The sequence below is a fragment of the Saccopteryx bilineata genome, chromosome 2, assembly GCF_036850765.1.
Source record: "Saccopteryx bilineata isolate mSacBil1 chromosome 2, mSacBil1_pri_phased_curated, whole genome shotgun sequence".
Lineage (NCBI taxonomy): Eukaryota > Metazoa > Chordata > Mammalia > Chiroptera > Emballonuridae > Saccopteryx > Saccopteryx bilineata.
The window spans coordinates 305,368,261-305,391,226 of NC_089491.1; the positions used below are offsets into that span (position 1 = coordinate 305,368,261).

Consider the following 22,966-nt stretch of genomic DNA (forward strand, 5'->3'; position numbering starts at 1 on the left):
CCTGTTCCCTGAAAGAGGCTGTGGGCACTGTCAGCATGGAGTCCTGCCTGCTTTGCCCTGAACAAATGCAACTCTTAAAAGGGCTGCACAAGTCTCAGATGGAACAGACGTTTGATTGTTATTTGCTGAATGTGTGACACTGTTGCAGCTGGAAACTGACTAGGAGCTCAAACTCCATTGGCTGCTGTGAACAGACCCTAGAGGCACTTTTCTCTAGGTGGGGTCACTACATCTGCAGGGAGAAGACTTCTCTTGGGTACAGCTGAGTCAGTACCTCCAGTGTCTTAAACATCAGGGCACCTTGAAAGAGTCCCATCCCACGAGCACTGTTTCCGGCCCCTTGTGTTAGTGAAAGCCAGCCCAGTCTCACAGAAGGCCTGCCTTCGAGTCTTTCCTGCTGACTCGCTCCCTTCGGGGACCGAATGGAAGCAACACGGACTGTGTGCTGTGACTTCTTAGAGTTGACTGGTGAAGCAGGAAGGCACTGATAAAGCCTAGGGTTAGGGAACGGGATGAGGAGGTGTGCTTTAGCCTGATAGAAACACCATAGCTGGCGCCAGCTGCCTCCGCAGGTTGAGAAACTGTCTTTATTTAAGAACTGCCCGCTACCAGAGTCAATAACTACCATTACAAGAAGTACAAGAGACAACAGGCCAGTGGCAGTGGTTCCATTTGAACAAAAACCAAGTCAAGTCAGTGGTTCGATGAAGCCCATGCCTTGCTGAGTCGGAGGCTTCTCTAAGCTTTGCTGGCCCTGGGGAGAGTGGGTAAGTGGGAGTCTGGGGGCAAAGGCAGGGTGCAGCCCAAGTAAGGGTACTAGGCTTCCTGGGGCCCTAGGCACGGCTACCTGACCCATCTGTTCCTCTCTAGCTCCTCTCTATTCTACCTTCCCAAAGCCTACAACCATATGTATACACGGCTACCAAGCACCTCTTTCCACAGAGTGCTTTGAAGCCCCCGCAAAGGGCCTCCCTGATCCCTCACACCACTCCAGGAGCCTCTGGCAGCCCCGTTAATCCCCAGGACAAAGCCCAGGTTAGGCCAGCCCAGGGAAGCAGGGCACCACACCTGGGCCTCAAGCGCCAGTCTGAGGATACTATCCCTGTGACAGGAGCCCAGGTGGCAGTCCTGTTCTGAGACCAGGAAGAGTCCTAGCTGAGAAGGGATGCAGGGAGTAAAGCATCCGCCAGCTTGTGCTCTTGTCCGGTGCACAGAGGTGGTTCCCAGGATTGCCAGGGGCAGGGCAGTGTGTGCTGGGGACAGACTGCGGGGTGGGGGCCTCCCTTAGTGACTGTGCTGCAGGGGCCACAGCAGGTCGGAAGGTGCTCTGACACTTCCTGTGCTGAGCACCTTCTGACTCAGAATCTGAGCACCGAAGGACACCCCACAGCACCTGCCCCCCCTCCAGTCCTCGCCTAACCTAGCCTCAAGGGCACTAGCTGTCAAAACTCCTCACAGCTTTAACAAGGGTGCTTCCTGCCATCCCAGAGTCTCCTTGCAGAGGTTCTCCTGTTTAGTCTCCGTCTCTATTTGATCTAAAGAAAAAGCTCTCCTCACTGGCCCTTGAATTCCCTGGCACCATCTGTATAATCTGATGAAAGTTGATGCCTGACCTTGCCCCCTAGACTCCATCCAGAGAGAGCTGCCCTCCCTGGGGGCGAGGTATGTGTGGAGCCTGTCAGCGCCTCAGGACCAGGTAGCCAAGGCCGTGGGAAGGGCCCTGCAGGCTGAGCCCAGGTGTACACAGAACAGACAAGCTGCTCCCTAGGCCCTGAAATAGTGTCTGCAGGCTGCCTCTGTCCGTCATCCTCAAGGTACTTACTGGCCACTAAACTGTGGGGTAAGGTACTTGTTTTTGGCTGGCCCCCTTGCTGGCTCCCTAGAGCTGGGAATGAGAGAAGACACTCAGAATTGGGTCATGACCATAGCAGGAGTAGCCCCCTCATCTGCCCCAGCCCTTCCAAGCAGAGGAGGCCCCTTTGGGAAGGAAGGGATCTGAGAGACCATTTAATCTGCCTCCACGCAAGTTCCTGCAGACACCCCAACAAGAAGCAAGCACATCTCACAAGGGTGCATGTCCGCAGGTCACTGTCTGGCTTATTAAACCTGAGCTCACTCTACCTGAAGTCTCAGGTGGCCAGAACACTCCAGTTAGTTCTGCGTCCCCTGAACAAGCCCAGCCTGCACCATGGTCAGGTTTTCCTGGGGCTGACTTACCTAGGTAAGAAATCCTCAGCTTCCCGGCAAGCCTGCCTTCCCTCCCTTTTGCTAATGGGCCTCCTTAGAATTAAGACACTTGGTGTGAGTGTCTTTTGACTCAAGCAAGCATGGGGACTGTGGCCCCCAGCTCCCCTGGTGAAGAACTGTGCCAAACCAGCTCGTCCTCAGCCCAGCGTGGAGACCTGCGCCTGCTTCCCCTGCCGCAGCCCCAGGCAGGGAGAACAGAATCAGCTAACCCTGGGAAGCAGGTTTCTTACTTTGAGCATCCCCTTTCTGGTGGAGCTGGGTGTGGATAAACCACAGCCACAGAGGTCAGCATGGAAGCTAGGCCAAGTTTGAGGCCCCTGTAATGGGAGGCTGTCTCAAAGCTGAGCCCACAGCACCTCGCATGGGGGTGGATGGGAGCCGGGGAGGAGGGTGTGACCTGAGGTCTCCTGGGAGGCAGTCCTGGGCAGGGGTGGGGTGTGGATGCAGAGGTGCTGTGAAGAGATGTGAGCTTACGTTATTTAAAAAGTTGTAGTGGGTAAAAACATCAACATAAACCTGCCCAGGAAAATAGAGCAGGACTTAAACGTTTTAAAAATTATACCAAAATAGACTCTTAACTGTAAACTACAGAAATCAGGCTTAGGGGGCCTGTCCCCTACAAGACCCCTGTCCTGCTGCTCCTGGATGTCAAGGGCCACTTGCCAAGAGCACAGGTTGTGCCAACACTGCTACCTGGGTTTGGGCAGTCTCTGCCCTTGCTTTGGCCTCTTCTAGGAGCAAGGGTAAGGGAAACGGGCTGCAGGCCAGCACTGCATATTGAGGCCCTCGCAGAAGCTAGGCAAAGATTGATGTCTCATAGAATCTGCACCTTGGGTTGGGACCCAGCCATGATCACCCACCAGAACCTCTTGAAGTAGAACTTTCATAGCCCATTGTCCTTCTCCACCACCACCTTAACTAGACCATAGCCATTCAGCACTGCCCTCTTCCTCTGGACAAGGAGACTGGAGTTCCTATCTGAGCCCCGTCACTGCCACGCTGTATGACCTTGGGAAGTCCCTGACCCTTTCAATCTGTTTCCTTATCTGTTAAATGAGGGGCTTGGTCAAGTTGAGCTCTAAAGCCTCTTCCAGCTCCGATGTTCTGTGACTGGTAATATACCCAGAGCAGAAGATAGAATGTCCCATTTATTAACCCCTTTTCTTCTGGAAATATGCAAAAGAGCAGTCCGAGGCAGCCCGGGGGGTGGGTCTTGCCAGGTGATCCCAGGAATTTCTGGGAGTAGGCAGGGCCACATTTGTCCTCTGTCCTCAGGAGGCTCCCGACTCTAAGATGCCCAGAATCAATGCTATTAATCTCCTAGCCTCAAATGGGCCAAGCTAGAGGAAGAGGGCGGGCACACGACCCCTGTCTCTGATGTCCCTGGAGGGTCAGGGCAGGATGGGTTTTGGTGGGGTAGGGGACCTCCCCAAGATAAGCCCTTGAGTCACCCAGCTACCTGTAGTGGCTTCTGTTACTCTGGGTTGGCAGTGTTGGCTAAGAGGGCAAAATCAGGCCAGTCTGGTGCCCCTCTCCACCAGGTGTCCCAGCCTCTCAGCTCTTGTTAGCCCCCACCCCCAGCAGTCTGGGGTGTCACCCCCCCAGAGCTGCAGGGGCTCAGGCTGCTTGGCCTCAGACTTCAGGGCATGGGTGCTCAGACACCTGGTCAGTTGTCAGGGGCCTCCAGGGTGTCATTGAGGGTAATGTCAGGGTCCGGCTGTGTCACCCCTTGGGAAAGTCGGAGAGTCCTTGGTCCCAGAGTTGACTCTCTCCTTGGACTGAGGGATGTTTATGTTTATGCTTCGTCCCACTTCAGCCGAGTCACATCCAGCGCTCCACCGGGTCCAGGACTCTGCTCTCAGGGGACAGAGTGCCATCTGGGACAGGTGCCATCTCCACAGACATGTGGATAGATGTCTCAGACCCCTTTCTTCCCATAAGCCTGTTCCTTCCATCTCGGCACCCTAGAGGCCCTGGGCATAGTGTCCAGTATCATGGAAATTACTGCCTGGTGCCTCTTAATTTAAAACAAAAATCCTCATGTGGGTTCTATCCTGTGGCAGAATATGAAATATCCTGCCTCCTACAAAAAAGGGCACTGTCTAAAGTAGATATTTAAAACCAGCCATTCTCAGGCACAGTGTTGGGCCACGTGGCTTTGGGAAGGGACGGGGCCCCTGGCTGTGTCCGTCAGAGGCAGCTGTCTGACTGGTGGAGACGGGGTGCTGAGGTCAGAGCTCCAGGTAGCCCACGAGGATCAGCATTGCCAGGGCGTGGGAGACGGAGGTGCCGGACTGTGGGGCTGGACGGACTGCTGAGTTCTCCACCATCATGCTTGTGCCTGCAAGGGGCAGGCGGATGTGCGAGGTGGGAGGGCTGGGCCCTGCCCCACCCCGCCCGCCCCAGTCTCGGGATGGGATCCAGATCTTTCTATGGGGACTCAGAGGGCAGGCTTCAGGACTGGGAGGTGTTCTCAGCCCCACTCCTATAGCATTTTGTAGGACCTCGGCTTTGCTGGTCCTGGGCCTCCCCCTGTGCCCCCTGAAAAGAGCACACTCACCCCTGAAGCCCTCGGGGTTGGGGTTGGGGAGAGGGGAGCAAAGGCAGTTGCAGGACTACTTTGCACTTGGCTCCTGCCTGCCTTACCCGTTGCCCTTGGGGTCTGTCTGGATCGGGTTGGCTTGGGTGGGAGATTCCCTCACCAGGCATCTGAGTGGACCCTGTTACTCCCGGGGGGGGTGGGCGGGGAGAGGCAGCACCTCCGTTCCTCACGATGTAGACTTCTGCCGGGGTTCCGTCCCCTCCAGGCCCCGTGGTCCGGATCTGCACCAGAGCATGGCCGATGTCTTCAGACACGGGAATTTCTATCCAGTTCTTGTTGGTGAGGTGGAGCTTGGGAGTTAGGTGTAAGTCATTCTGGTACAGCATCTGTGGGAGCGTTAGCCAGGTGCAGTTCCTTACACCTTGGCTGATTCTCTTCTCCCCCAGCTTGAGGCCCTGGGAGGAGCCCATGTAGTTCTGGGCCCGAGAGAGCCTGCCTCCTCATCCCTCCTGTTCCCAGTTGACCCGGACCAGGCGCTTGAATAAGTGCCTCATTGGTGGGAGAAAAGCTTGCAAGCAGCTGAACTGTTTTTGCAGACCCCTTAGGCTAAAAGGACCCCCCTCTTCATCCAGTCCATCACTGCCCCATGAACCCTGCCTTTCTGCAGCCATACCACCTGCCCCCTTTCTCATGGTCTCTATGACAAGTTACCTGGAGGACATTCATGGATTCCATGCCTGTCACAATCACAAACGCTTTGCTTACATCTAACTCAGTTCCTTCCTGCTACAAACTGCAGCCCTCCTGTGTTCCCTGGAAATAGACGAGCAGCTCCTCACCAGCCAGGGCTTGGCTGACCCCTCCCTTACCTTATAGCCAGTGACTGCAGACTCATTGCGGAGAGCGACCACAGGGTCCCACTTAATGCTCAGAATGGAGCCCGATAAAGTCCAGGAGACGTTGCCAGGCGGTCGCTGCGGAGCTGTCAGAGGAGGGAGGAAGTTGGGGCGTCTTCAGAATGTTCCCTCACCACCAACCCCCTTGCCTTTTCCTAAATGTCTGTCATAGCTGCCTAAGAAACCCCACAAAAATTCAAAGGTTGGCGAAGAAGAGCGGTGCTTCAGAAGCCATGAACTCTACTCTCTTTTTCCATTAGGCTTGCTGCCTTGTTTCTGTCCAGCCCAGGGCTTGTGGCCTTGCGTGGGGGGGGGGGGGTGATCCTAGAGCCACCGCCCCACCACACACCCACACCCCTCCCCCATTCCAGGGTGAGAGACTCACGGGGCTTCATGGTTGTGGCATTGGCAGAAGGGCTGGCAGGCCCGGTGCCCGCCCGGTTGTAGGCCCGAACGGTCACATGGTACTTGGTGTTGGGGTGCAGGTCAGTGACTCGGGCACTAGTGTCCATCCCTGCTGACCTCACTCGGTCAGCAGCTGCTTCTTTGTCCCCAGCTTTCCAGTAGCGGATCTGAAGGGGGCCGGGATGTCCTAGGGTCAGCAGTCAAGTTCAGGACCTCAGAGCGCCCCTGATCCTGGCCCTGGTCACCTATATTCTGTTCCTCTCCTGCTCACTCTGGGCCTTGTGACTCGGTCGTGAGTCTTAGAAGCTGGACACTAGATCATGAACTTCAAGAGAGCAGGGACTAGTCGGGGAGGGTCAGTCCCTGCTCCCTCCTCACTGCCTCACAGGGAGCTGGTGAGTGGCTGGTGGCCGTCGGGGACGGGCACATCCTCAGCCTGGAGCCCAATCCTATTTCATTATGTCCAGGAATTCTGTGAGGACTCTGCTAAAGGTTATGAGATGCATATTTGTACTTGCAAAGTTGCCACCACATCCCAGCAAACTTATGATGGCTGCCAACAAACGCAAACTCATGTAAATAGTCATCATAATATTAAGACCTGCGACCTAGTCTTCCAAATCAAAGGCAGAGCTGGGTGTTCTCTCCTCAGTGGGGTTTGCATAACCCTGTGTGTTAAACCCAGGGCGGACTCTACTGGAACGGTATTAACAACACCACTAGTAACCAGGCCTGGTGACTTGCCTTAGGTAGTGACATCCTTGCTTTTCCTTCTTCCCTTTCTCTTGGCTTCCCCTCTCTCTCCACCAATTCCATAAGCACCCTAGTGTGGACTCACAGGTGGGCCCAGGGCTCAGGCCAGAAACTGCGGGGCCCAGAGCACCCTAGGACAGGGGGATCAGTTGGTACTCAAGGGCATGCTATTCTCTGCAGCCCTGAGGATAGCACACTAACGGGGCTCTGGCATGAAAGGGGGAGGCCACGCCCCTCTCTTGAGCTCCCACAGCTTCTGGTGCTGGGGCCAGCCTAGCATTTATTCAAGGCTGTCCACAGGCCTGTCTGCCACAGTGGGCACCAGCCACGGGCCTAGCTAAGGTTGCACTCGCAGTGCTGCACAGACTGGGTGCTGTCTGCCAAGTCGGTGACTGAGTGATCCAGGGAGGACTGACTAGCGGGCTGCGAGGTGCCCTCCAGCCTTGGAACCCCAGCATCCCTTGCTCTCCCAGGCCCCAGGCAGTGCTCACCTCGTACCCCAGGAGGATCCCATTCATGTCCTGCTGCACCGGCTCCCAGGTCACGTTCATCTCTGACGATGAGACCCCCTTGGCCCAGACCTTGGTAGGGGCCACCCTGGGCTCTGGGGACCAAGACAGAATGGGTTTTGGATTCCCCGGGGCCTCCAACTTACAGAGCAGCCCCCTACTGGGGCAGCCCTTGCTTAGGGCATTAGAGCCTAGGGTCCCCGGGGTGTGGGGTTTCCGGAAGATCGTCCCTCCTCTTTCCCCAGGCCTGAGAGGGAGAGGCCGGGTAGCAAGGGCTAGAAACGAGGCCAGTGGCTTAGAACCCAGGTGTCCTCTGCACCCACTGTGGAACTGAGGGGGGGGGTTGCAACCCCTGTGGATAAGCAGGCAGGGTGGGTCCCAGGGTGGGCGCCAGGGGGACCCACCTTCCTCAGCTGAGTACACGAGGGCAGTGAGGCTCTCAGGCCCATTCCCACGGCGGTTGTAGCTTCGAATCTTGACCTCAAAGGGCGTGTAGGGCCGGATGCTGTCGTTGCTGTAGACGAAGTAGTGCGAGTCGGCGCCGGGCACCTGGGCGGTCCGCCAGCCGGCACCGCCCTGCCTGCGGAAGGACAGCAGGTAGCCGAAGCCGTCTCCGTTCTGGTACTCCCGTGACATGGGCTGAGGGGCAAGAGCGTGGCACGGGTGAGGACCTGTGGGTGCTTCTCCTGCCCATCCTCCAGCCCTGCCCAACCTTCCCCGGAAGGGGCAGCTCCAGGACTCGTGGGCCTGTGGTGGTTTTTATCCTGTGTGGGTGCTCCTGCGAGAGGCAGCAGGAGCAAGGGGAGGGAGAGGACACCTGCCCTTGAGCAGGACCGCGCAATGGCTCTGTCTGCGTCCTCTCTGCACGCTGCCCCAGCCCAGAGGTGAGTCAGGACTTATCTCCCTGCCCCCCCGAGAACTGGCCATACAGCTCTGCCTCTGTCACTGCAGCTTACCGTCCAGGTGACAATGAGCTCTCCGGGTGCTCCACCACCTCCACTGAGGCCTGAAGGCGCCACTGAGGGGGCTGTCAGGGCCAAGGGACACAGACGGGGCTTATTAATGGGCAGTGAGGGAACAAAAGCCCTGTAATGTATCCTAGGACGGGGACATCTCTTCAGATGGGCCCTGGTTTTGTCCTCAAACAGTCCCTCTGGACATGGGCTCTAGAGTCAGGCAGACCTACAATCAAATCCCACCTCTGCCACTTACTATCTGTATTCCCCTGAGCAAGTTACTTAGCCTCTCTGAGCCCAAGACCCCCTCCATAAGATGAAGATACTGTTGTTGTTTTTTTAATTTTTTTTATTTATTCATTTTATAGAGGAGAGGGGGGAACAGAGAGAGAGAGACACGAGAGACAGAGAGAGAGAAGTGGGGGAGAAGCTGGAAGCATCAACTCCCATATGTGCCTTGACCAGGCAAGCCCAGGGTTTCGAACCGGCGACCTCAGCATTTCCAGGTCAACGCTTTATCCACTGTGCCACCACAGGTCAGGCCAGAAGATACTGTTTTAAAACCAGGACTGTGAGAGAATGCAATTAAACAAGACAGTGGCCTGCGCATGCATGTGCATGCGTGCATGTGTGTATATGTATTACAGAAGAGATTATTGTCTCCCCTCTTGCTGGCTTACACTAAATAACAGAAACCAACTCCAGTTTGCTTTAAATTAAGGGGAATAAGTAATCTAGAACTGCAGTTAATGCATAAAACATTTATTCGGGGTTGCAGGGTGTTTTATTTTTTTCTTTTTGTGTGGCAGATTTAATTTAGTAATTGTTTCTATTATTCAACAAGACTGATATTAAAACAAGAATGTATTTCATCAGCTTATGAAGCTTGACGGGGGTGGAGGGTAACCTGACTGAGGGTCAAAATATTTTTGCAGATGGTTTAGCAATTAGAGACATCACAGTTTGATGACTATAGCTCAGGGCCTTGCAATTTGCAAGAAGCACTTAAACACATTGCCCATCTGGTTTTGCGAGCTGTGTGTTTTTGACACCCTTTCCAGGGTGGAAAGACTAAGGCCCAGTGCGGTTAAGTGCCTTGCCGAAGGTCACAGTGCTAATAAGTGGCACAGCTAGAATTTGAACTCAGTTCTTCTGATTACAAAGCCCATCTCCTTTCCCCGGCATCATAGCTGTCTTTGTGCTCATCAACTTTTCGGATACTAGAGAAGGAGACCTCTCCCCACCCCACACTGGACTCCACAAGAAGCCCAATCGGAGAACATGGCCCTTCTGGAATTCCTTACTCAGGAGAGGTACCAGTTAAAAATGTTGAATGATTCCAGAAAGAGCCCAGAGAGTCAGGCTGGGGCATAAAGGAAACTAGGTCCCATGAGCACAGGGAGGCAGACCCTCCTACACCCCCAGTGGGCAGGCCTGTGTGGGCAGCAGAAGGGGAGACGGGGTCCTGATTCCAGGCAGCCCGTCTGGGATCTCAGGTCTCTGTGGAAGAGAGACTGTCCCATGACGTGACCACTGTGTCTTTCAAGCCAGGGAGGTTTCTTTCCAATCCCCTCCACCCCCTTAGAGACTGATCGATGCTCATCCTGATATGATCAGCACCCCTCCCCTGCCTCCTGCTTCTTGCTGCTTCCTGGACTAGGCCCTTGTCCTGACCTGGCTAAACATGTAATTTCCCATACCTGGTAGTACCTAGTTAGTACCATGACTGTTCCCTACTTTTACCCTATATAATTCCTTGGCACCTGTCAGGTGGCACAGAGAATACCCACTTCATCTTGCAGCTTCTCACGACCATCCCCTAAGTCAGTTTCCTTAATAAACTATTAATTGCCAGAGTGGAGTGTCCTATCTCTTTTTCTCGGGTCTTTCTCTGCCCTCTGCTTATGGAGGTAGATTTTCAGTCCTGGGACCTTCCTCTGGGTCTCATGCTGGGCCTTCACCTGTGAAAGGCTCGGAGGGTGGACAGGAGCCTCTAGGCGGATGCTGACCGGAGCCTACCCGTCCCTGGTCTCTTCCCTTCCTTCTGCACTCAGACTCTGACACTGCCTTTCAGAGGGTTGTGGGCAGATATCCAGTCCTTCTGCTCCCAAAGAAACCATCTAGAGGACCTGGGCACACTGGCTGCTTCCCTAGGCCCCTGCACAACACACACACACGTTACACACTCTCACAAACACACTCACATGCTCACACACGCTCACACACACACACCTTCTTTATTAGTGGACTTTTGCAGTTCATGCATTTCCAGGGAGAATATCTGCCCACCACCCCATGGTCCTGGGTTCAAGTTCAGGCTCTGCCAGTGTGACCCTTCCCTTCTCCAAACTTTGATTTTCCCATTTAAAAAAAACTTTGAGATATTGTAGATTCATATGGAGTTGCAAGGTGGGCCCAGGTTTTAAAGGTGGACTGCACTGGATGATTCTTCCAGTCCCAATGGGCTGTGGCCCAGGGCAGAGAGCAGAGTGCAGTGAGCAGCCCGGCCCTGATGTGGGTCCCTTTCTCTTCTGTTTCATTAGAGTCGGAAGCCTGGTCAGCAGGGCTGGGACACTACGTGATTGCTCTTTGCTTGGGGCTCCCTTTAAGGAGGGCTGGGTCTGTGCCCTGATGTTACTTCTCTTTGGGACGTCCGAGACTCTGACCTGCTTCCTTGGTCCGGATTCTGCTGGAGGGCCCACTGGGCTCCCCAGTGCCCAGGATGTTGCTGGCTGTGACCCGGAACTCATAGTCCATCCAGGGTATGAGACCCAGCACCTGGGCAGTCTCTGCATTGCCCTCAATGTTGGCGGGATCTGCAAGGCACATGTCCCGGCATTTCTCGCAAAGGGCAGGGCCTGAGCCTGAACTACCTCTTCATACCCAGCCCTCGTGGTGGGGCCTAACACATGCTAAGCACTAAAATGTCTCTTTCAGGAATGGCCAGAAAACTAGTAGCCCTCCCTGCCCTGGAGCCTTTTCTGGTGTTTCGTGTAGGCGACATCCCCACGCATGTTGTCACTGCCCCAATAATATCCCGCCAGTGCTTCTAGGGAGCAGACTGAGCGCCTCCTAGCTCTCTCTTTACTCTCCTGCTGTCCATGGGACTCCATCCCCCCCTGGCTGGGAGCTCTCTGCAGGCAGATGGGCCAGCTTGTCCCTGTGTGAAGCTCCAGGCTCAGCGCCAACCCTCTGACCCCCACCCCCACTTCCGGGACACTGCCAGGCCTTGTCAGTACTGACAGTGCAGGAAGGGGCTCACACTTACTGGTCCGAACTTGTTTCCATTTCCCTGCAGGTGGAGTGCGAGCTTGCAGGGTATACTTGGCAATGGGGCTATGGTTGTCGAAGCCACGGCTCCAGCTGACCTGGACAGTGGTGTCGCTGATGTCCCTTACCACCACGCCTCCTGGGGGACCTGGAGGACCTGCACCAAGAGATCAGAGCTTTGTGGGTCAAAATGTGAGCCAGCCCCTTTCAGGCTGGTTTAGGCTGGTGCAGTACTAAGTAGGGGCAGCAGAGGGCGCCACAAACACACACTGGTTGGGAGAGTGAGGAATGGGGGGGCGGTGTAGGTGGGATGTGCCCAAGGCTGGAAGGTCACAGAGGCCCTCGTATAGGGATGTGTATAATTTCCCAGCACTAGGCTCTGAAAAGTTCTGGCCTCAGAAAAGTTCTCCACTCTTTGGATATGTTTAGGAATGGATTTAAAAATTTTTGGCTTTGGAGGAAGAATATTCTATTCATCCAGGGTCTGTGAAGAGCCACCGGAGAAGTCTGGCTCAGCGCACTTCTGTCAAAACACTTCCCACAGCTTTCAGGGAGAGGAGGAGATTGAGGAAGCAGAAGTCAGAACAGCCCCGCTGGTCTCTGAGAGAGTTGGGGGGGGGGAGTGGGAAACCCCATCACCTCGGACCAGGACTGTGGCCTCCTTGGACGCACTGTCCACCACGGTCTGGGCCATGCAGGTGTACTTCCCGCCGTGGCGCAGCTGGGCATTCAGGATGGTCAGGTCCCCAACTGTCTCCTTCTGCACACAGGGGACAGGAAGAAGGCAGGTCAGGGGACACGGCTCTGGCTAGGGCAGTGAGCCAGGAGACACGAGGCAGGGCTTGGCGTCCCCTGTCCCATTACATCCAGCGACCTCTCTGTTTCTATCTGTTCAATGGGAGGAATCAGCTGCTCCCCACTTAGCACCACTGGGGACTAAACACAGCTTTTTACACAAGACAGTCAACAGTGGTCCAAGTTAATGATGCCATTTGCGTCGGGGGCAGAATAACGAGGATAGCAGGGGGAGTGAGTGAGTCTTGCTGAGTGCCTGGGATGCCAGCCTTGTCCTCAACCCCTCCTAAATGCATGCCCTTCGAGGGAAATCCAGGGAGTCCAGGGAACTTGCCAGTCCAAGGGACTGTTATCCCCTTGGGAATGGGGAAAGGCTTTGTGGGTGGCGATGGTGAAGGACATCTTGGGTCCCCTGTCTATCCAAAAGTAGGGAGGAGCCCTGGGTTCTCAGCCTTAGGCCTCACCACACTGGTCCTCCGGTAGTGACCCCCAGGCTTATCGGAGTCTATGGGGAAGTCATCCAAAGTCCAGATGAAGGTGAGGTCCATGGTGGGGTCATGGGAGGCGTGGCACTGGAGGGTCAGATTGTCTCCCAAGTTGATATCGGCGCTCGAGGGGGCCAGAGTGATCTTGGTTGCATCTGCCAAGAAAAACAAGGCCCCTGGGTGGGTGGGGTGAAAGCGTTTGTCCTAACCCCAGGCATGAGAAGAGGCAGCGTGGCCAACAGTATCCTGACCCCCCAGACGCCCCAGGAGTGTGGGGGAGGGAGGGAGGGCTAGACAGATTCTGGATGGTGGCAAGAGAGTGAGCCCAAGTGAATCTGTATCCTGGAGTGGACTCAAAACCGAACTAGGAGGAATGTGGGAATACGGGGTGGGATGGTGAGGAGGGAGATGATGCCTCCTGGTGGCGGGGTCCACCAGCCTCAGCCAAACCACTCACCTCGCACAGACAGGATGCCAGTGCTGTTGGCTTTGCCCATGAAATTCTCAGCAAAACAGGTATATTTGCCTTCATCTGACCGGCTGATGTTTCTTATAATCAAGGTGCCATCCAGAGTTACAGTCACTCTGCAGCAAGGACAGAGCAGATGTGGCCACCCCACAGAGACACTAATCCTGGGAGGGGACTCACTTCCAAGGAGGACGAAGGGGAGCAGGAATTGCTTGGGGTGGGGTGCAGGTTGTACCTGCTGCTGTTGACCAGAATCTCGGTGCCTTTGCTCCAGAGCACCACGGCCTTCGGAGCTGCCCGGGGCTGACAGGGGATGACGACCTCTCCCCCGCGGGCTGCAGGGATCAGGCGCCTGACGGGATTCAGCCGGAAGTCGGGGGCCAGTGCTGAAAGGAAAGGGGGCCGCACAGTCACCCAGGGCGTCATCACAGCACCCGTGATGAAGTCACGTGGCCATGTGCTAAGCACATGTGTACCCTTTGTAGTCAGTCCCTGCGTGACTCTTGGCACCTCTTCCAATCACGCCCAGAATCCAGCCAGCCCCTTCTTATCACCTCACTGCCACCTCGTTGCTCCAAGCCACCAAATTTCCTGCTGGACTACTGAAAAGCCCCCTAGTTGGTCTTCCTGTTTCTGTATTTTCTTTCTACATTCTCTTCTCTATCCAGCAGCCAGGAATATCTTTTTAAATGTGAATTAAGTATTCAGAATGAAGCCCACCTTCCCAGAAGGATGCACAACTAAGTTCCCTCCTCTCCAATCCTGTCCCATTCCACTCTTCTCACTCAGTGTGAGCCATTTTTGCCCTTTGGAGATACCATATTTTTTCCTGCCTCAGGACCTTTGCACTGGCCTCACATGTTACATGAAAATCCCTTTCACATGGCTGGCTTCTTTTTAACACTCAGGTCATATCCCCAGGTGACCTACTGAGAGGGGTAGGTCAATCCCATCTCACTGGCCACCTCACTCCTACCTCTCTACTGGATCTTTCTATTTTTTTTAATGGCAGTCTGAAATCATCTTATTTTATGATTCTATTTTGTGTTTATTTTCCCCCTTTTCTCTACTGGGTTGTAAGATACTTGAAGCCAGAGACTTTATCTGAGGAGGTATTGAATAAATATTGGTTGAATTAATGAATGAATTCGTCTTAGTTAAGCCTCACTACAACTTGATGAGGGAGGCATCACAATGTCCATTTTACAGGTGAGAAAACTGAGGTTCCATGAGCTGAAGTCACACAATAAGAATACGAACAGCACCAACACTTACTGGGCGCCTGTTATGCTTCGGGCGGGTCCTTTATGCTTTACCTCTATCATCTCATTGAAGTCCACAGCAGCTGCGTGAGGGCAGGCCTTCTGCCCACATTTTATAAATTAGTAAACTGAGATGCAGCTGAAGGAGCTGGGTTAAACATAAATCTAATTGATTTGGTTTGCAGTCCCTTTTGACATTTTTTTTCACTTCAACAAACATTTAATTTGTCCCAGACAGGAAACAAGCCAGAGAGCTTGTCCTATGGGAGCCCTCAATATAGTGTCTCATCTCCTTTTTTAAACCCCCGAGTTCTACTAAGAAGCTGTCAGGAAACCAAGGAAGACTTGCCAGCCTGTGTTATATGTTTAAAAATGCCGCCAGTCTCTCCTAGAGCCCCGCCTGTGCCTCTCGGGGATGTGCCCACCCACCGTCGCCCGTTACCTTGCACGGCCAGCTCGGCGCTGGCGTAGATGGTGCCGTGCTTGTTCTCTGCCACACACTGGTACATGCCCGAGTCCTCTAGGCTCAGCTTGGAGAACCGCAGGTCCCCGGCCTGCACCTCTACCCGGGTCTGTGCAAAAAAGCCGGGCCCAGGGTGGGGCAGGGCTGTCGGGACCACTGGAGGACCAGGGCGGGGCAGGGCTGTTGGGACCACTGGAGGACCGGGGTGGAGGGGCCTACAGGCTGGTGGGTGCAGGGCAGAATCCAGGCTATCACTCCCTGGGGAAGGGGTCATATGCCCAGTCCCATCTCAGAGCTGCCTGGAGTTCCTCAGGCCTCCCTGCACATCAGCACATTGAAGCCAGAGGGGCCAATTGGCCCACTCGAGACCACACCGTGTTCTTGGGCAGCGTTGTGTCTGGACCCAGGTCTCTGGACTCTCCCGTCAAGATGAGTCTATCTAGTTGCCCAGCCTGTGGCCATGTAATTCTGGGATGGAAAGAAGCAACTAAAAACACCTACGGCACTCTAATTGGCCCAGAGGGGCTGCCATTGGTGTGGTGGGGATGGGTGGGAGGAGGTGAAGAAGTGGGGGTAGGGGTGGGACATCAGGAGTGAGGAAGCCAGGTGAGCAGAGGGCAGTTGGTATGTGGGAGGAAGCCCCAGGTCGGCTACCTGGGAGGCCAGAGGGTCCCCATTCCGCAGCCAGCGCACTGTGGGCCGGGGCTTGCCGGCGGCTGCACAGCCCCAACGCAGGCTGGAACCGATGTCAGCCTCCATGTCCGAGATCACCTTGAGCCATTCGGGCTGGGCTGTGGGGTACAAAGGAGAGAAAGGTTGGGGACCCGTAGGGAGAAGCCTCCAGCTCAGAAATGGGAGGGAGACGCAGGGATGCAGTTCCTGTGCTAGACAGCAGAGGGCGCGATCAGCATTCTGGGACGAGGTGTGAGAAGCAGACACTAAAAAGTTGGCACTTGGATTGCGTGCCACTGTTTTAGCAACTAAAATAATTCTAAAGCCTTCCATGTGTTTTCTGCAACACCGACTGAAACTCTGAACTGGTCACAGTGCTTAGCCTCTTCAGTTCCCACACCCAGCGCAATCCTGGAGCCAGAGGCTTAATCAGGGGCTTCCCAGTCTCCTCCTCCCTGACTTTCAGGTGGCCTTCCGCAGCCAGGGACAAGGGTGAAGGGGGGAGGGGGTGTCTCCTACCCTGCACGATGATGCGGCCCTGGAAACTATCTCGGCCCTTGGAGTTCTCCGCCTCACACTCATAGGTGCCCTCATCCTCGAAGCTGACGCTGGGAATCTGCAGGGTGGGCTCAGCTGTGGCCCACTGCGGGGACAAGGAGCCATCCACTTTGCGCCACTTGATCCTGGGGACGGGGCTGGCAGGGGAGACAAAGCCAGAGGCGGTGGGCTGAGCTAGTCAGACTCCCCTGTGTGGGCAGCTCCTCACACCCAGACTCTAGGGTCCTCCTGAGAGGCTGGGCAGGTGGAGGTGGGCGGGCACAGCCCACCCTGGGCCTGGGAAGGAACAGGGAGGGAGGGGCCTCGCCCAGGTGGGCTTGAAGTACAGGCAGGGAAGGCGGAAGGAGTGGGGCTCCCTTCGCCCCTCTTCTCCCTTCCCCTCCCCTCCCCTGCAAAGATTGTGACACCAGTGAAGATGATCTTCCATGTGGTTTGTACCCGAATCTCACGTGCCCTCCCAAGCCGCTACCTTCCAAAGGGTCATTGGTCATTAGTTATCTGTGTACTAAAATGAACTGAGTTATCAGTGAGTCTTTAAATATGGATTTTCTCAAAGCCCAATGACTTTCCACAAACCCGGGGCAACCTGGGCACTCTCAAATAGCAGGAGATATTTGCAGCCATTAATTCTACAAGTATTTGTTGAGCGCCCGCAGTTTGCTTAGCCCCGCTCCAGTGAATCCTTTTTCTGGGGCAGCACGATTTTCTATTGCAGTTTTTTTTTTTTCTGAAGCTGGAAACGGGGAGAGACAGTCAGACAGACTCCCCCATGCGCCCGACCGGGATCCACCCGGCATGCCCACCAGAAGGCGATGCTCTGCCCCTCCGGGGCGTCGCTCTGTTGCGACCAGAGCCACTCTAGCGCCTGGGGCAGAGGCCAAGGAGCCATCCCCAGCGCCTGGGCCATCTTTGCTCCAATGGAGCCTCGGCTGCGGGAGGGGAAGAGAGAGACAGAGAGGAAGGAGGGGGGAAGGGGTGGAGAAGCAGATGGGCGCCTCTCCTGTGTGCCCTGGCCGGGAATCGAACCTGGGACTTCTACACGCCAGGCCGATGCTCTACCACTGAGCCAACTGGCCAGGGCCTCTATTGCAGTTTTAAAAGGATAACTGTTAGCATCCACAAAATACTTCCTAAACACCAGGCACTGTTCTGAGTGCTTTACATATATTAACTCACTGACTCCTCATTACAACCCTGTGATGTAGGTACTATTATTATCACTATGTACAAATAAGGAAACTGAGGCACAGAGAGTTTCAGTAGTTTACCCAGGGTCTCCCAGCCAGCGAGGGACAGAGCTGGGATTTGAACCAAGCATGCTGGGTGGCTAGTGCTCAGTGAGTGGTGGTTGCTGCCCGCTGTTGGCCTGGCACCCTGCCAGCCCCCCTCTCTCTGGTGCCCTGGCCTGCCCCCTCCCTCCTCTACTACTTACTTCCCAAAGGCAAAGCACTCCAGGGTGACCTGCTGTCCCACCAGCGCATATGTCTCTGCTGGGAACCGGGCCTTGATGGTGGGTGCAAAGAGCCTGGGATCTGGGGAGAGAGGGGTTTGGCAGGACAGACGCAAGAGGCCCAGATCAGGTGCTAGCTAGGCGCTCGGCGCAGCTCAGAGCTGACTCCATCTTAACTCCCTTTCCCCTTGGGGACCAGGGGCACATGTCTGAGGTCTTGTAGTAAGAGGACTCAGGGGTCTAGTCCCCAAAACCTGTGCCCTGTGAGCTGCTCTTCACAACCTTTGAGGGAAAATCTTTTCTCCACATGTGCTGACCCTTTCAGCTCTCTCCTCCCAGCCTGCCCACCGACCCTGACCTTCAGCAGCCAAGTTGAGCTGAGCGAACTTGCTGAAGACACTCTTGGTGGAGAAGTCCATGTGGCTGGTGGCCAGGCAGGAGTAGTTGCCCAGGTCTGAGGCATTGGTCCGGGCAATGTACAGGTTCCCTGTGGTCTGGGACACGAAGTGACGCCCATCCGTCGGGATGAAGTTGGGGAACTCATTGAGGAGCCAGCGGTAGGACAGGCCTAGGACGTGGGGAGTTTGAGGACACCAGGGGGTGTTGGGCTAACAGGCAACTCTGGGTGGGACCCCAACATGCTGGTGGGCATCTGTAGAGCCTGTCTTGAAAGCCCGGTCCCTGAGCTGGGGCTGAGGGGAGACTGAGAAGGAAGATTCGATTTTATTCCTGCATTTGGGAAGTGCTGTCTGATGGGGAAACAGCCCTGCAGGGACCTCCCAGTCTGAAGGGGGAGGCAAGGCACAGAGCTGGAAAATGACAGACCCATAGAGGAAACACAGAATCTCACGGTTGGGGACCGAGGCACCAGTGCTTCCGAGAGTCACTCACCTTTGATTAATCCCTGCTCTGCTGAGCGGCTGGAGCCCCTCCTGTGCCCTCTAACGTGGGCCAGGGTCCCGACTCACCTGGGTAGTGGGCAGGGGGGTTGCAGGGCAACATCACTCCCCAGCCTTCATGGGTTTTCACTGGGTCTCGTTCCTCCTTGGGGAATTCCTGTAGAACTGGAGATGAAGACCAGGCAGCACTCAGACACCGTCCTCTAAGCCTGGGGCCCCTCCCTGGCTCAGCCTCCATGGGAAGTAGCTGCCTGCCTTTTGGGGATGCTTTTCCCAGTCCCCCCCCCCCAGGATTTCCTGCCACCCCACGTGTCTCACAGCCAAAGCGCAGGACAGCCTCCCTGCTGACGATGGTGCCCACTGGGTTGGAGGCCAGGCACTGGTAGACTCCGGCGTCCTGGGCCTTGGTGGGGTTCATGATGACCAGGCTGCCTCCTACCAGCTGGTGGCGGGAACCTGGCTCCAGCTTCATCTCGGTGCCATTCATCTTCCATCTGTGGCAGGGGTGGGAAAGGGGGCCCCTGAGTCCTGCCCGGCTTCCGGGGCCTTCCAGCAGCCACGTGGGGGTCTCACCTGTAGGTGGCCGGAGGGCTGGCTCGAGCGTGGCACGCCAGCGTCACCTTCTCCTCTGTGGACTCCTCTGGGAATAGCAGACTGAGGGGCTGATCTTCAAAGACAGGGCCAAAGGTGGCCGGGGATCCCTGGGCTGAGCTCCAAGCTGCAGATGGGGACACCGCCAGAGGCCTCAGGGCTTGGGGCCCAGCTGGAGGCTGGTCTCTGGGGCAGCGCTGCCCAGTAGAACTCTCCACGGTGACAGGAGGGGTCCATTCTCTGCACTGTCCAGGAGGGCACCACTAGCCACTAACACTACGGTGGAGCCCTCAAAATGCGGCTAGTCCAAATTCTTGATTTGATTTAATTATAATGAATTAAAATTTGAATTTAAATAGGTTGGGCCAGCCCTCTCTGGTCAGGTGAGTTCAGTCACTCACCCATCCTACACTTGGGTGTTGAGCTCCTGCTGTATACCTGGCACTGGGCTGTGGACTGTGTTGCCAAAATGAGTAAGACACACAGTCCCCTCCCCGAGGGCCTGCATCCAGGAAGGGAAACAACACGGCCAAGTAGTAAGAGCTGTTGTCACCATTTAGGCTCGAGGTGCAGGGCCCCTCAGAGTGCAAGCAGGCGACACTGCCCAGGGGGTGGTGGGGGGTTCCCATAAACCCGATCTGCTGGATTCAGGACAGGCCTGGAAGGAGGGTGTGAAGTCACTGGCCAAAAAGGGGGAGAGGGAATGTGTCCTTGGGGCATGTTGGCCCAAGAGAAGGTGCCCTGGTTCTGATCCTCTTATGAGCTGTTCCAGAACCCCACGAGCCCCATCGTCTTCACCTGTGAAACGGAAAGGAGAACTCCCTTCCGGGGTCTGGGGGGCATTCAGCCTGGCTCAGCAAATGTCTGCTGGACCCAAGTAGGGGATGGGATGGGGCTTGGGGGCGGGAGGAAGGCTTTATGATGGGTGGATTGTGTGCAGGTTGTTCTGTGGCATTTTTATAAAATTCCAGTGTGACAAATCAAGAAAGAGAAACCCAGAAAAGGGGATGACACGCCGGTCCCAGGGCAAGTCTGTGGCACACACAGGTCTAGACCTCAGTCTCCTGAATTAGCTGAGCACATAGGCACCTCAGGGCAGGCGCCTCTCTCCTCACCTCCCCAGGGCAGGGGAGTGTCCAACCTCCCCAGGGCAGGGGCCTCTCTCCTCACCTCCCCAGGGCAGGGGAGTGTCCAACCTCCCCAGGGCAGGGGCCTCTCTCCTCACCTCCCCAGGGCAGGGGAGTGTCCAACCTCCCCAGGGCAGGGGCCTCTCTCCTCACCTCCCCAGGGCAGGGGAGTGTCCAACCTCCCCAGGGCAGGGGCCTCTCTCCTCACCTCCCCAGGGCAGGGGAGTGTCCAACCTCCCCAGGGCAGGCGCCTCTCTCCTCACCTCCCCAGGGCAGGGGCCCCGAGGACGCGCAGAGGTGTGCCACACTTGTCTTGCCACAGAGGCGAGGAGTGGGCTCCGTTGCTGACTCGTGTAGCCATGTAGCCAGGCACACTTGGCTTTTGTGGGGTCGGGCAGGGGCCAGGCCACCCCTGATTGGCTCCTACACTCAATGCAGCTGATTTCAGGCCCTCCTTGGTGGGTCATGGGGGGGCAGGATCCTCATTAACCAATTAGTGCCTCCTCTCCCGATGCAGCTGGCCGTCGGCCCTGTCCCAGCGGTGGGGGCTCGGCCCCTATGCCACAGCTGAGGCTCGGCCCTGGACCCCCGGGAGGGAGGGCAGCTGCTAAGCAGCTCTCAGAATGAGAAGGAGGCAGGACTCCCTGGAATGGCATCCCCCATCTCCCTCCCCACCAGCCACCACGACCCCCGCGCTGCCGCCCCAGGCTCTGGAGATGGCGGCTGAGAGCCCAGCTTAATCCCAAGTTAATGATGGTGCTGAAGGGTGGGGACCCTGCCCCAGCTGGGACTGCTGAGAAGAGAGGGACGGGAAGGGTGGGCGGGCAGAGGCAGCCAGGCTGCTGGGAACCACCCTGCACCACAGCAGCTTCCAGTAACTCTGTCTGCACGGTGGGGGCTGCTGAGTGGGCCCGGGCACTGATGCTTCAAGACCGACTTCCTTCCTGTAAAAGCTTTCTCCTTTGCTCTCAGCCATATTCACACCCTCACCCCCGTATCCACATAGGCACGTGTGCACACCTCTCACCTACACACACCTCCTTACGTGCACACTCATCACACCTACGTACATGCAGCCCTCTCTAAGCCTCTCCAGCAGGCAGATACACACATTTGTACTCATGTCTAACAGACGTGCACACATGGCTCGAATGTTTATGTACATTTACTTATACACCCCCGTGGTTCATAATAAGGAGAACAGATGAGATTTACTGAGTGCTTACTCATTATCGGATACCACGCTTCATGTTTTCTGGTCACAACCTCTTCACAAGATAGTGACTACCATTTCCTTATTGACTAGTGTGGAAACTGAGACTGAGGGCAGTTAATTAAATAACTGGATCCAAATCACACAGCAAGAAGGGGCAGAACTAGGGACTTGGACCCTGGCCAGCTGCACCCTATACCAGCATCCTCAACCACGGTGGTCACGGTTCTTGACCTCAGTCCCCATTAGAAGCATCAGAGGCCCTGTTCCGCCCTACAGGTGGGGAGTCAGGGTCTCGGGGAGGAAGGCTGAGGACTCCAGGCTTTATAGGAGCCCCGTGAGCATTCTGCAGAGCAGCAGGGATGAGAGGCGTGGCACTGCACTGTAAGTCTGTTCATAGTCATCACCCCCCGAACACGGTGCCCCTTCACACAACAACTCACATCTCCGCTCGCAAACGTCCACAGACACACCCTCACCCTCTCGACACCCTCCTCTGAGACACACACACACACACACTCCCAGGCAAAGCCAACTCCCCTGCTGTCTTTGCTCTGCACCCTCTGATTTTCCCTGATTCTGGGTACTGGCAATTCTGTTCCCCAAACACAGGCGTCAGGAGCCTTGCAGAGGAAGGGTGAGAGATGTAAGTGTTGCAGGAATTCTCGTGGCCTTTCCCTGCACTGGGTGCAGCCCCCGGGCAGGTCAGCAAGTAGAAGAGAGCCGAGGCATCTTCCTGGGGGGGGGGGGGGGGGGTGGCAACAAGTGACAGGAGGGTCCACTCCTGTCTCGGGAGCTCTGTGACAGGGGAGAATGGGTCCCCTCTCCCTTGGCCTCCGGTGTCTCTGGGTCTACGAAGCCTAGAGGCTGCCCACACCCCTACCCTCAGATGATGCGGTCCCAGCACTGAGCTGTTCCTGAGGAGAACGATGCTAGGGGCCCAGGCCGCTCTCTTCGGCTCTCTCCAGGGTGGGTGTCTCTGATCTGCCACCCAGCAGCTCCTCGGGACCTGGTGGGTCCCTGTACAGGCAGCTGGGCCGGGAGGTGGGGGCTGGGGGGCCCCTCCCACCCTCTGGGTCCTTCCTTTTTCCCAGCAGCCTCACTGACTGTGGTGCAGGATTGAGAGGCAGTTAGGACATAGCGAGACACCGGGAGGTGAGCCAGTGGAGTCCTCTCTGTGAGACAAGAACCTAGAATGTTCTTGGGGGAAGGGGCTGGGATGGAGCCTGAGCCAGCTGGAACCCCCGGAGGATGGTGGAGAACAAGTACTCTGTCTCCCATGGAGATCTTTAAGGGGAAAAGAAATGTCTATTGATCTGGGCTGAGGGTCAGGGTAGAAAGGCCAAGTGCTGGTCCCAGTGGACCCCTCAGAGCAGCAGCAGGCGGCCCAAGCGCTCTCCAGCT

The 22,966-nt window shown here is 56.0% G+C and overlaps 1 protein-coding gene across 1 annotated transcript in view; it reads right to left on the reverse strand.

The window, feature by feature from the left end:
• Positions 1 to 569: 569 nt before the first annotated feature.
• Positions 570 to 22,966, reverse strand: part of CNTN2 (contactin 2) — a 32,913-nt gene continuing 10,516 nt past the window's right edge. The window contains exons 3-23 of the mRNA XM_066261581.1: positions 19,205 to 19,349; positions 18,950 to 19,125; positions 18,701 to 18,796; positions 18,091 to 18,300; positions 17,715 to 17,814; positions 16,244 to 16,419; positions 15,707 to 15,843; positions 15,032 to 15,161; positions 13,563 to 13,713; positions 13,316 to 13,443; positions 12,838 to 13,013; positions 12,218 to 12,338; positions 11,577 to 11,735; positions 10,975 to 11,124; positions 8,309 to 8,379; positions 7,757 to 7,991; positions 7,335 to 7,447; positions 6,071 to 6,257; positions 5,659 to 5,771; positions 5,007 to 5,175; positions 570 to 4,588 (exon numbers count right to left, since the gene is read on the reverse strand). Of these exons, the coding sequence (XP_066117678.1) occupies positions 4,479 to 4,588; positions 5,007 to 5,175; positions 5,659 to 5,771; positions 6,071 to 6,257; positions 7,335 to 7,447; positions 7,757 to 7,991; positions 8,309 to 8,379; positions 10,975 to 11,124; positions 11,577 to 11,735; positions 12,218 to 12,338; positions 12,838 to 13,013; positions 13,316 to 13,443; positions 13,563 to 13,713; positions 15,032 to 15,161; positions 15,707 to 15,843; positions 16,244 to 16,419; positions 17,715 to 17,814; positions 18,091 to 18,300; positions 18,701 to 18,796; positions 18,950 to 19,125; positions 19,205 to 19,349 (3,053 nt within the window). The 3' untranslated portion in view covers positions 570 to 4,478. The remainder of the gene's footprint in view (positions 4,589 to 5,006; positions 5,176 to 5,658; positions 5,772 to 6,070; positions 6,258 to 7,334; positions 7,448 to 7,756; positions 7,992 to 8,308; positions 8,380 to 10,974; positions 11,125 to 11,576; positions 11,736 to 12,217; positions 12,339 to 12,837; positions 13,014 to 13,315; positions 13,444 to 13,562; positions 13,714 to 15,031; positions 15,162 to 15,706; positions 15,844 to 16,243; positions 16,420 to 17,714; positions 17,815 to 18,090; positions 18,301 to 18,700; positions 18,797 to 18,949; positions 19,126 to 19,204; positions 19,350 to 22,966) is intronic.